The sequence below is a fragment of the Charadrius vociferus genome, unplaced genomic scaffold, assembly GCF_000708025.1.
Source record: "Charadrius vociferus isolate BGI_N301 unplaced genomic scaffold, ASM70802v2 scaffold61, whole genome shotgun sequence".
NCBI classification, from domain to species: domain Eukaryota; kingdom Metazoa; phylum Chordata; class Aves; order Charadriiformes; family Charadriidae; genus Charadrius; species Charadrius vociferus.
Genome location: NW_009646945.1, coordinates 5815778 through 5828382, shown reverse-complemented (window position 1 = coordinate 5828382; position 12605 = coordinate 5815778). Strand labels below are relative to the sequence as shown.

Below are 12605 nucleotides of genomic sequence, written 5' to 3'. Positions count from 1 at the left end.
GCAGGGTTGAAAGACAAGGTCAACGCAAGAACAAACGGTTTAGAGAGGAATGTTCTTAACAATTATCCAGCCAACATCACATTTAGTGCGTTCCTTGACACGTGTCCACCCTGCACGGAAACCCTTTCCATGAACGGTCCGGTTAAATACGTGAGAGAGTTGCTGGACTGGGTGGTAGCTCAAAGCTGTTCTGAAACAGACATTTCGGAGAGAAACTCTAACCCAAACCAGCAGAAAGATGAATGGAAATGTAGGAGCATTTTGTAATTAAATCTTTGGTATTATGCTGCAGGCTTTCAATTCACTTAATGACTGAGCTGAATACTTGCCAATATGTATTGAAGTTTCCTTCCCCTCCTCCTTTCAGAGAGTCTTGCTGTGATAAAGGTACCCAGCAAGCCCACCCTACAGTCATTCAGCGTGGAACAAAATATACCTTTTTAGAAAGATTTTTTTCCAGGAATCCCAATATGCAATGTGGGGAACTACAAGAGTCCCAAAGACGTGCTTACTTACATGAGGCTGCACATCCAACAAACAAACTTTGTTTTTAGCTAGAACGGATCGGACGGAGTCTAAACTTGTACCATAGTAGTTGTTCTTATACTCGCCATACTCGATAAACCTGCGGCAGAAGGTGAAAACAACTGGAATCATCTCCATTTTCTCCAGAAAAAAACCCTTATCAGTTTGGTTTGTAAGATCTGATTCAGGAGCAAAAATATTTTACTTTACATGAGAGTTTTACCATGTTTTATAAAGGAAATGCTGTCAAGTACTTCAGCATGTCAATTTTAAGAAATCTTCTACTTTACCACTTTCAAATCAGTAACACCTGCTTGTATTACAGTTAAAGAGAAAAAAGTACTGTAGTCCAACAGCCCACTAATGTTTTCCATCACCTCTTTTTCTGCACTAATGCAATGCAATAAAACAGTGGATAAGCTAAACAATAGAAACTACTGAAATTTCATTGCACACTACAGAATATCCAAATTCTCTGTCTCAGAAGAGGAGGAGGAGCGACGATGGTGCTAATGGAACCAAGGCGGCTGGTTATGTGCTATAAAAGTACAAGCGCTATTTGCCAAAAAAGCAAGGCACAGTTTGAAGTTTCAATAAAACCCGCAGCTTTGTGTCTAATACACTTTTGCCCTCTGAAACACTGGGGCAGAATTTCAAGCCATGATATTTTACAGGCTGCCAGAGAGCACGATGCTACCATTGTCTCCATTTTCGTTTAATTTCTGGCAGGTTTACAGGCAGGGGCTTCACTGTAGATCTCTAAATTCAAAAGCAGAGGAAGTGCCTGGCCTGAAAGAGAGCAGAACTACACAAACATTGACTCGGGCACGTTTGCAGAACTTCCCGGGCCCCACCTCCTAGAGCTGCAATGCCTTATTGCTATGACAGATGATGCCCTATTAAAAGAGCGCTCCCTCATCCTGAACACCTACAATTTCAGTGTCTTCTTTGATGAGCCGAAGTACTGGAAACACTTGGAAGCTCAGAAACAGTTGTGTTTGCACATACTGCTTTTTTCCTCTGTGTTTTTGCCAGCTGCTTTGAACTGCTTATATATCAAAATGTAATTTTAACGCATCTTCAAATCACTGCAACTTATAACCCCTTTGACTTATTATCTAAAATTACAACCAGCCCCATTTTGTAACAAAGCCATTGTTTTAACCGCGGTTCTAGTTAAAATCTCTTCAACATACTTGTTATTCTGTACATCTGTCTCAAACAAGTGCTTGGAAATGAAAATGTATTCGACACCGTCACTTTCTTGGCTTCTCCTTGGTCGGGTAGTGTCTGCAGTATCATTAAATGAAGGAAAAAAAGAAAAAAAAGAAAAGGAAGAGATGCACAAAACAATATAATTCAAACCAGTTCAGGAAACACTGCGAAGCACACAACGCTTGTGCAATACTAAGCGTGGCGGTTCCCTCACTTCTGACAGACATGAGGCTGCTCTGGATCTGGTAGGCGGCACACAGGCCCATGACAGGATTGAGTTTTAAAAGTGTGCAGGAAAAGCAGGAAAAAACCTACTGGACAAGTATCAGATTATCATTTTTATTAACTAGTGGAAAAATCCAATAAAATGAGGACAGCTGAATAATAAAAGGAGCAGCAGTCCATAACAATTACCCCAACCTCGCCACTTGTTAAACTTATTAGCATACGAGACCATAAAGGGAAACAAAGTTCACCAACCTGATTTATAAAATGTTATGTTCATTAACAACACTTGTAGCTATGGTATGTGAAGCATGATAATAAAAAAATGGGGTGTGAGTTTTATGTTTTAGTGCTTTTCGTCTTCTGGTGATGAAAAACAAATTCCTTTCTCTTTCAGTAGCCCTGTAGTATTTGCAATTCTCACGTTCCTTCAAGTACTAAGTACAAAGCTTCTGCTTAGAAATGAAACTTATTTGTGGGGTTGCCACTTATGGATAGTGAACTCATTCAAAAGTCCTATTTAATACGAGTTGTATGTTACAGCATCGTGCATTCTCCATCACATAGGAACGAACGCGACCTGCTTGCAGAAACACAGTCCAGAATGCCATTTGGTATCACGCTCTTCTTAGGTTGACATTGAAAAGGAACATGTCCAAGACGAGAACCCCCAGTTCTCCCTCCAAGTCCTGACTTACTGAATTTCAGGGAGAGGGATTTCTTTACGTGTTTGTTTTAAATTATAACCACAAATTTGGAAGAGAAAAGAGAGAAGGCAGCTTGATGAATACTGGCAATTTTTAGAGAAATATTTTTGGGCAAATGATTGCATATGTTTCAGTGTGTTAAATATTTGGGAACATCTGGCTTATTTTGTTGTTGTTTTCAATACCCAGCTGAAGCAAATATGTGCAAATGAAATGACTTGCCAAAACCAAATATATTCATTTTTCTACCTAGTAAACTCATTCACATATCTACTTTATGTACTTGCAAAAAAACTGTGACAATATCCCCAAATGCAGAATGCTGGACCCATACTTTTGAAGGATCCCTACAGGAGGCACAAGTACAAGTACAAAGCAAAACAAGGAATGAAAGTCTAACTAAAACTGTCAAGTCCGTAAAAAAACCCCAATAAAGTACTGTAGAAGTTAATATAGAACAATGTTATTCAACATTATACAAAGTAACACAACTCGGCAGATAGGAGGAAAGAGTAAAAAAATCCCCAAATCAACTTTTCTAAAGCTAATCAAAGGGATTTAATTCATTTATTCACAGGCTTAAGCTGCTTATCATCAGTCTTCGTTTTTCAGCCTGTCTAATATAGAAAGGCCATTTTGCTGAAAGCAAGCATTGGTAACAGAGTCCGTTTCACTGCTTTACAGCCAAACCCAGGGTGTTCTTCAGCTGAGTTTCATTTACTAAACCTCGCTGACATCAATCATGTTAAACTTGTACTAAAAGTCTACTGCATTGCCTCTGAGCCAAAACGTCCTATCAGTTTAATCAATGCTATTTAAAATACAACTGCAGCAGCACTTTTAAAAATTAGAAAAGTAATTTGGATGCCAAGCATGCATTTAGGGACCCAAATTTGAAAGTGCCTTAAGGTAATGCAATAATAAAGGATAATAATGCAAGTATAGCATTAGGAGAATAGAAGTGTATTTTTACTTACGTGGCACCGTTACCCCGTAATGCTGGGTGTCACTGATCAGCAATTTCCGTTTAAGTTCATTCAGTCCGACCCCTACAGGACCTGAAAGAAAAAAATCATGCTGCTGTTTCCCAAAAGCCAGTTCTCTCTCGTCTTCAGGTATAAGTACTCTCCGAGGTAAGGCTACGTAGCACATAGCTATAATATATATTGGCTTTTAATCGGAGTCATTTGGAAACGCCCATGGTTATAGCCTCTCCTAGAATATACACCGCTGACAAATTTCAGGGGATGTGGTTGGCAGGTACTCTGCTCCGACTTTACTACTGAGGAAAAATCGGGGAAGGAGTTGACAGCAAAGCTAAATTTCTTTTCTACGGCAACTACCCACAGTACACTCCCATCTCCATCCTCAGCCCTACCCGCACCCTAACCTGCAGCTTTCCGGCACAAAAAATGGTTTGGCTCTTCATTTTGCCAGAATATCCCCAACTCACAGACTAGAGGACCCCAGCTGGCACGCGCCAAGTCCCCCCCAAAGCCTCTGCACTCCATGTGTCACCACGGCCTTCTCCTTACTCCCTCCAGCTGCTGGATCCCCTGTCTGTGCCAGCCTCCCCCGAGGAGGACTCCCACCACCTTCTCCCCATGCCCTGGCAGCACTGTGCCCCCGCCGCAGGCAGGAATTCCGCCTGGGCTCTGGCCAGCTGGACATGTCACCGTCCACCTTTTGACTGGGCCAGGGCAACATCGCACGGGGAGAGGAAGGGCGGGCAGCCCTCCCCAGGTCACAACCCCTTTGGGATGTTTGGGTTTCTTTCTTGTTGATTTTCTTTTAATCTATGCTCCTCTCCTGCCTGCTGTCTGAACTGCTCCAAAGCAAATGTTTCCTTCTTCACGCGGCTGCCAAAGAGAGACCACTCTTGGAAAGAGGATGGCAGGAAGAAACAAAGACTGCACAGAATTTTTTTGACCCTTCTCCTCTACCTCCATTTGAGCACTACTGTCCTAGAAGCTACTGAGCTTCCTCTTGTTTTTTGGGTTGTCCCTAACTCTCAGCCATTTGCCAGCGGTGCTTGAGGTCTCAGTGAGGGTGCTCTGTCCTGTGAGGTCTCAAAGGCTCCATGGGCAATCGCTGCCTGTCCCCAGGAGCCCTTCACGCAGGGCTCCAGCCTGCCCGGCCCTTGTGGTGGTGGGGCCATGGTGTGGTGTGTGTGTGGAGGGAGCCTGAGCTCTCTGCGTGCTCGTGCGTTTCTGACGGTGCAGTGGTGTCATTTCTGCAGAACCAGGTCAACAGCAAAACGCAGAGCAGAGTGACACATGGATCATACATGTGGGTTTACGGAAAATTCTTGCTCTTCTCATAAAAGTGATACATTAATGCATGAAGTGCTTTTAAACAGAGGCATTTTAGACATGAGAAACACAAAACCTAATAAACATTTTAATGAAATAGTGATAAGTTGGGTAATTACTAGTGAGAGTCTGCTATCAAAAATCAAAGATTGATTCAGCACCTTCAGGTGCCTATTTGTAAAAACGACTATCCGCCCTGTCTGAAGTTAGAAACACATAATGATGAAAAGCAAATGTTTGCTACATTGCTACTATCCCCAGACTATGGTCTCTCTGTAAAATCTTAGGGTTTCTGCATTTATAATTTTTATGTGTTTACATAAGTTAAACACACAACTACATTTCAAGTTCCATCTCTGACCTGCCTGTAAATTAATCTATCAGTACGTATAAATGTTTATTTAATATGGTGTACAGCAGCCTCTACTGGTGCATGTCTGCAGAGAAAAGCAATGTGTCATGTAGATAATGGCATTACTTTTGTTCTTATTTTAAAAAAAAAAAAAAAATTCCTTTTTCAATAGTATAGCTATTTAAGGTAAATATGGATTTTTATAGAAAAAGTAATTAAAATTCTCAATATATCCTAGCAAAGTAGAATGAAACAAGCGGAATTCAAGTAAAAAAAAATCATCTTCCTTTCAAGCAAAAGATTTTCCCCATCAAATCTACACAAATATTATTTCCTCTGTCTACATGCTGTCAAATCAACAATATGCTTTTAGCTCTATTTATATATAAAGAATCCAGGCTTCGCTTCCTGCAACAAATGCTTTGGAAACTTAAATCAAATCTGTTTCCAGACCACAACCTCACTATTACTCCATCTCCCCTTCCAGATTACCATTTAAAAATAATCTTCAAATTTAACTAGTGGAAAGTGTAGGTTCTTCTTGGTCAGTGCTATCTTCACAGAGTTCTCACAACTGTAGCATATGGATGCTGAAGGCTGATTCTTAATTAGCAATGCCATCCACTATGCTGATTTTTACACTAAATCTCCCGAGTGCAATGTACACTTCTATTCTGAATATCCCTTTCATTTTGATGCAACACAGAAAGATGCCAGTTTCTAATAATTATGAATCTGAACATGATTTGAACTTAAGACCTGAACTTAAGACGAGAATAAAGCATCAGGATTGAAAAGAACAATCCAGATTCTTATAGTAAAATGCCAGGTATGTGGGATCCATGACTGTAGCATAGTTTTGGTTTACTATGAATCACCCCAGGCAGCAATATTTAGAGTTATGGCAAGAGATTTAGAGATATTGGTTTATTTTTTTTAAGGAACATTTATGTTGCTTGCTGTTGCAAGATAAATAATGGTCAAATCCTGCACAAATGGGCTGTATTGCCTTCCTCAATGTATTGAAGGTCTCTTGCACAACTGAACCACCAATCATTAAAACTTGCATTACATTTTATACCATTCAGACATGTCTGAAGAAAAGAAAGACTGTTTGATGTAAGTTCAGGTCTTGGGCGGGGGGGAGTCAACCCAACCAGCCATTCTTCATATATACTGACGTCCTAGAAGCCTACTTGAAAGGAAAGGAAAAAAAAAAGGAAGTGGTCTTTCAGAAAAGATTTTGGGAGTTAGGTGACAACATCCCTGCTGGGATCATAAAGACCCTGTAGAAAACATGCCTTGACAGAGGTTCTGTGGCTCAGTTATTCCTTCTCTAGGACAACTGATCACTATAATGCAATGACTGCACCTGTGTGTCCAACTGTAGGTCAATGAGATATGCGGTAGGAAAGCAGAACCTTACTTTTTTTGTGTTACAGTAAATTACAACTAGCAGTGGGAGGGTACTTCTAGATTTGCTGTTCACTGAAGCAGAATCAGTGACTATACTGCTGTTCTCATGGGCAAGGCTAGCCAACGTGCTGCATCCTATGTATTCATTCCTGAGCCATGCTGACCTACCTGTACCTTCAACGGGGAAGGTTTAATGAAGGTAACAATTCTAGGTCTCTTTTGTCATTGTCCAGGTGGTTTACTTGAAGTAGTATGGCCATGGTAAGCCATTTACCAACTACCGCTGTAAATCCATTAAATCTCTACCAGCCACTACTGGAGACATGTTAAAGATAAGTCAGGAGATGTAGAAAGCTAGGACCCACTTCCATTTCACCCTCCCCTGCTCTGAGACAGACCTGGCCTCCACATCGTTCCTTCATGATAAAACCAGAGGTGACAGATTACTTTTTTTTTCAAATGTAAGAAATACATAACTTTTCCAGTCCCAGACTCCTTTTCTTTGCAGTGGTCACCAGAAGGACACCATTGTGGGGAGTACTGACAGTCTAATTCAGAGACAGAGAGCCTTTTCTGATTGTCTCCCACAGCAGTAACAACTGCTCCTTTGTGGTTACACACCTCTGGTCCTCGCTTCCAGCACTGCCCACTCAGGACAGATGCATCACCATGGGTGACCGCAGCACCTGAAAGGCTTTGTGTGCCTCTGGTGGTAACACGGCATGCATATAACCGCGTGCATTCTGGGGACACGCTCATGGTTTGTTACTGCTGACCTCGCTTTATCCTAGCACTGCCCCTTCCAAAAGCTCTGACTGAGCTGACACTACACTGTGTAGATATGGTATGCAGCACAGCCATTCTGTCTCTTAGGAAATGAAATTTGTGCTAGTCTGGCCCTCACAGTTACTGAAGCAGAAGCCTTTGTGAGCAAGACCTCATTAATGTAAAGGAAAATTCTAGTGTCTAAATAATACATTTCGTATTAAAATATTCTGCCTTTGCCTGATAGGGCTGCAAGGTATCATGCTTAGGATGCAGGAAATATTTCTGAAGAAAGACTTGAAGAGTTTGTTGGCAGCCCGGCAACAGTAAGTTACCAGAAGATTGGTGACATGATATTGAATAATTTTGGTTTTAGCAGACTCATCACATTTATAACAACTAAAAGCACAGCAGAAGCATCTGTATCATTACTGCTTCAGATGACCTGTTACTTTAGCCCCACGGATATTCATGAACCTGCATTTGCAGACAAGGTAAAATCTTGACAAACTAATACATCTAGCTGAGCCTCAGACTGGTATATATCACACTACAGGGCGCTAAAAATTACCGTGTCTGCAATTTGCATTCTGTAAATTAGACCAGACCAATTTAAAAAGAAGCCAAAAGAAATTTCCACTTCAAAGTTGTCAAACTCCCTCCCCCTAAAAAAGGGCAAAACAAACCCTAAAACCCCCCTTCCAACAGCAAATTAGACACGCAGGCCTAGCAAAACACAACAGACATTTAGTGCCCCCACCAATTACAGCTATAAATTAATTACCTGTGCCTTTGTTTCCTGGTACTAATATCCAAATTATATTTGACGTATTATATTGAATGCTGCTACTGGCACACAAAAAGCTTTTTAAATGTGTTCACTTCTACTATACCTGCGTTGCTTAGCTCTGCTAGTTTTTCCACATTTTGCCCAAGACATTTTTATGGTATTGGCCAGACTTAAGCTGCTCTTAATATCCAGAGAAAAACATTAGAATTACTGAAGTCTGCAATAAATTTCTGAACTGCTTTTGTTACTGCAAAAGCACACTTTCTTCATTTGATTTATTACAACAAAAATCAAACGAAATCTCTAGGTATTCCTTAGATCAGGCATATGCAATTTGCTATTAAAAGTCTACTTATCACACTTTTGCACTGCACTCTGTTGATGTAAGTGTAAAATCAACTCAACCATGTTATTACTTGTTGTATATAGCCCACAATCTCACAGCGATCACACTAGTAGGTGGCTGAATTTTAGTGCTCGAGAGTGACAAAACTGTTTATTAAAAACTAAATTTAATGTTCCCTTGGATATGAGCGATATAAAAACACAGCTACTCAACAGTTCATAACAGTCCCTGATAGAGGGTCGTATTTCTCTGCTCTACTGCTTTCAGAATGGAGGAAACTTTACTAATAAAGCATCAACCTATGTGCTACTGCAAAAGAAACAATAAGCAATGAGACATTACTCATTGGTAGTAATGATTACTCGTGACTCATTGGTACTCCAATAGTCACCTTTGAAAAATTTAAGATCACGTACTTTCTCTTTTTTTAGGAGACTGAAGAGATGCATTTTTGTTAGAAAATAAATGCTGTGGGTAACCCATGGCAGTGACAAAGTATAGAAGAACAGAAAACTGACTAAGGATGACATCTTGAGTCTTCTGCAGCTATGTTTACATCTGCTCTTGGCCTGCAGAAGTCCACCTTTCTCTCTATTGCTTGTTTACTTATTCTAACACAGTAGATGGCTTTGCTTCTTTCCACTGTCTTGGCTGACCACAGGTATTTATTCTGGTCTTTTTTCTTCTTTTTTTTTCCACAGAGATGTATTGATTTATCTCTAAGAGCAGAACACCAACGTAATTCTTTTGAGTTTTAGTACAGCTTGAATGCCAGGTGCAGACTAGTAACCATGGTAGCTACATTTTAATGTTATCTCCTTTTATTGTAGCAAGGCATTAGACATGGTCTCCTAGAGCATCCTTATACGGAAGTTGGGATATCCTGTCTAGATGGGTGGACTGCTAGATAGGGGAAAAACTGGATGGGTGATCATTTTTAAAGGGTAGGGGGTATTGGTCTGTACTCTACTGGGCGACTCATTACAAGCGGAGTTCCTCAGGGATCTACCCTGAGGAACATACTCTGTTTAATATCTGTATCAATAACCTAGAGGAGGACACAGAATAGGCCCTCATCAAATTTGCAGATGCCAAAGTGGGTGATGCAAGTGACCTGCTCAAAGGCAGGGTTTCCATTCAGAGGGACCTTGATATGCTACGGGCATGGCCTGGCAGAACATTGTGAAATTTGATGAGGACAAATAAAGTCCTGCATCTGGGAGACAGTAAGCCCCAGAGCAGTACCAGCTAGAGGCTGACTGGCTGGAGAGCAGCCTGGATGAAAAGGACCTGGGGGTCTAGGTGGGCAGCAAGCATGAGTCCACAGTGCATGCTGGCAGCAATGAAGGCTAACAGAAGACTGGGCTCTATCAGCAAGAGCCTAGCCTGTAGGCAGGGAGAAATGATTCTTCCCATTTGCTCAGCACGTGTTAGACCCTGTGAGCAATACTCTGTCCACAACAGGCCCTGCACTACAAGACAGATGTTGATAAACTGGAGCAAAGCCAGCAGAGGGCCTCCAAGATGGCTGGGAGCTGAAGCACATGACCTGCAAGGAGGGACTGAGGGAACTGGGCTTGTCTAGCTCAGAGAAGACATGGCTTCAGGAGGACCCACCAGCACCCTTCTGATACCCATTGAGAAGATGGAGGCTACCTCTTTGCTGAAGTGTGTGGTGGGAAGACAAGAGAAGACATGGTGGGAAGACAAGTTCCCAAAGTTGTCATCAGCAACCTGCTCTGAATTCAGCATTAATCCTGCTGAGTGGAAGGCTGGACCAGGTGACCTCCTGAGATCCCTTCCAATCTAAATGATTTTGTGGTAAGCATTGCGCTAATCAGCAGTCCTCTGTTTTACCCAGTCAAAAATAAAGAAAACAACTTACCAACCAAAACTACAAGCCTGTATTTTTCATTAGGTTGTCGTCTATATTTTGCAACTTCTTCATATGTTGGGATATCTGCTGTATCATACTGATCGCTCTTCTTGCATTCATACATAGATTTGTTTGTTTTTTTATCTTTCCTGCTAAGACGAAAGCTTCTTCTAAAACCAGCTGCAATAAGAACAGGTTTTTTTCAAAGTAAGAAAATAAGTCATCTCGAAGTATTTGAAAACAGTCTTTTCCAAACATTTGAGGATTGGTGCATGGAATAAAAAATGGATTACATATTTAATAACCCAGGTCATTAGAATGATAGTTTCCCGCAGTTTTAAGCTATATCAGGTGCCTATTTAAGCTGCAAAATTAAGATTACCAATAAAATTGTAACAGTTGCAACAACGAGCTCTAACATGTTAACAACTTATTGTAATTATATGTTTAGATAATTCAAGTGTTTTATACATTAGTATATATACACAAGAAATTCATGCAATCAGGACTCTCATACCACACAATGTATTTCTATTAAATCATCATGGCACACAGACATCAAATACAACGTATGGTAGAAACACATCTGGTATTGAAAGGGTTAATGAGAATTAACTCCTTGGACAATTTTTTTTTTTTGCTTAGCTCCATGCTGATAGCATAAAAGGCACACAAAACCTTTCCCGAAGTTGTTTAAAAGTAAAACCAAACACTGTGAGTTACATTCCAAAACACTATGAAACATCTTAGACAACACAGTACCCATATTATAGATCTGTTAGTATGAAATTAAAAGTTAATATTCCTCTTAAATTTGCATTTACAATTGCATCAACAGTGTGACATCTACAGTGCCTATCTAGAAGACTTGAAATTTCACATAGCTTTTAAGTACTCTCAAAGGAGATAATCATAGGCATTTTCAAGCAGAAGAGCACAACCCCCCCCTTCTAGACTATAGGATAAAAACCAATTTACTCTTCTGTTAATGATTACCTTACATTTTACTGGTATCTCTATGGCACCACTTTTGTTCTAGAAGGAACTACAGGAAGGACTGGAAGGCTTATTTCATTATTTGGGGGTAATAAAGTAAAACATGAACTACACTTTAAATACTGGAAAAATCCCAACACCCTTTTTTTTTGCCCAGAACATTTCATAGGACAGTAAACACATGTAAACTTTTAGTGACCCCAGATTTTTCAGCAATATGTTTTCATAAACTTGTAAAAGCACTTATGTTTAGGTGTTTGAGAAGTAATCACATTACATTTTTTCTTCAAAGGTAGTATCTGGCAAATTCAAGACTCAGTTCTGCAAATATTTATAACCAGATCTGAAGCGAAATCCTGCAAGGCTTAGTTACAGGCTTAGCATTTTGCACACACACAGTTCCACTTAGCATAAATCTTTGCAGAACCTGGATCACAGAGGATGTTAACCAAGTTATTTTATTGATGTCAGACCCTATACCTATGGGAATCTACACCACATGCATACACACAAAAATTTCTTTGAGAATACAGTGAAATGTTGACCCATTCACAATGTGAATAAGTAAAATGAAAATCAACGCAACAGGAGAAGAGCCAGCATCCACAGAAAAGGATGATGACATTTCCATCCTCCAATGAGAAGGACATGGGCTGAGATAGAAAAGGGACCAAAATATGAGACAAGAAAACGTAATGAAATAAACCCAGTTATGTTATTTATTATTTAAAGAACATTTAACACTGAAGTGACTGCAGTCAGGAAAGCCCTGTTGGAGCGCTGATAGCTCTGAGCATACTGAACGGTTTAAAGAATAAGGAACTTCGTAATTGACAAGTGGCTGAATATGAGCCGGCAGTGTGCCCAGGTGGCCAAGAAAGCCAATGGCATCCTGGCTTGTATTAAAAATAGCGTGGCCAGCAGAAGTAGGGAGGTGATTGTGCCCCTGTACTCAGCACTGGTCACCTCGAGTATTGTGTCCAGTTTTGGGCACCTCAATACAAGAGAGATACCGATGTGCTGGAGCGAGTGCAGAGGAGGGCAATGAAGCTGGTGAAGGGCCTAGTAAACAAATCATAT

General features: G+C 40.5%; 1 protein-coding gene across 1 annotated transcript in view; it reads right to left on the bottom strand.

The window, feature by feature from the left end:
• MPP7 (membrane protein, palmitoylated 7 (MAGUK p55 subfamily member 7)) overlaps positions 1-12605 on the bottom strand; it is a 108491-nt gene that overhangs the window by 2900 nt on the left and 92986 nt on the right. Inside the window, exons 11-14 of the mRNA XM_009895117.1 lie at positions 10539-10709; positions 3650-3730; positions 1722-1815; positions 517-625 (exon numbers count right to left, since the gene is read on the bottom strand). Of these exons, the coding sequence (XP_009893419.1) occupies positions 517-625; positions 1722-1815; positions 3650-3730; positions 10539-10709 (455 nt within the window). The remainder of the gene's footprint in view (positions 1-516; positions 626-1721; positions 1816-3649; positions 3731-10538; positions 10710-12605) is intronic.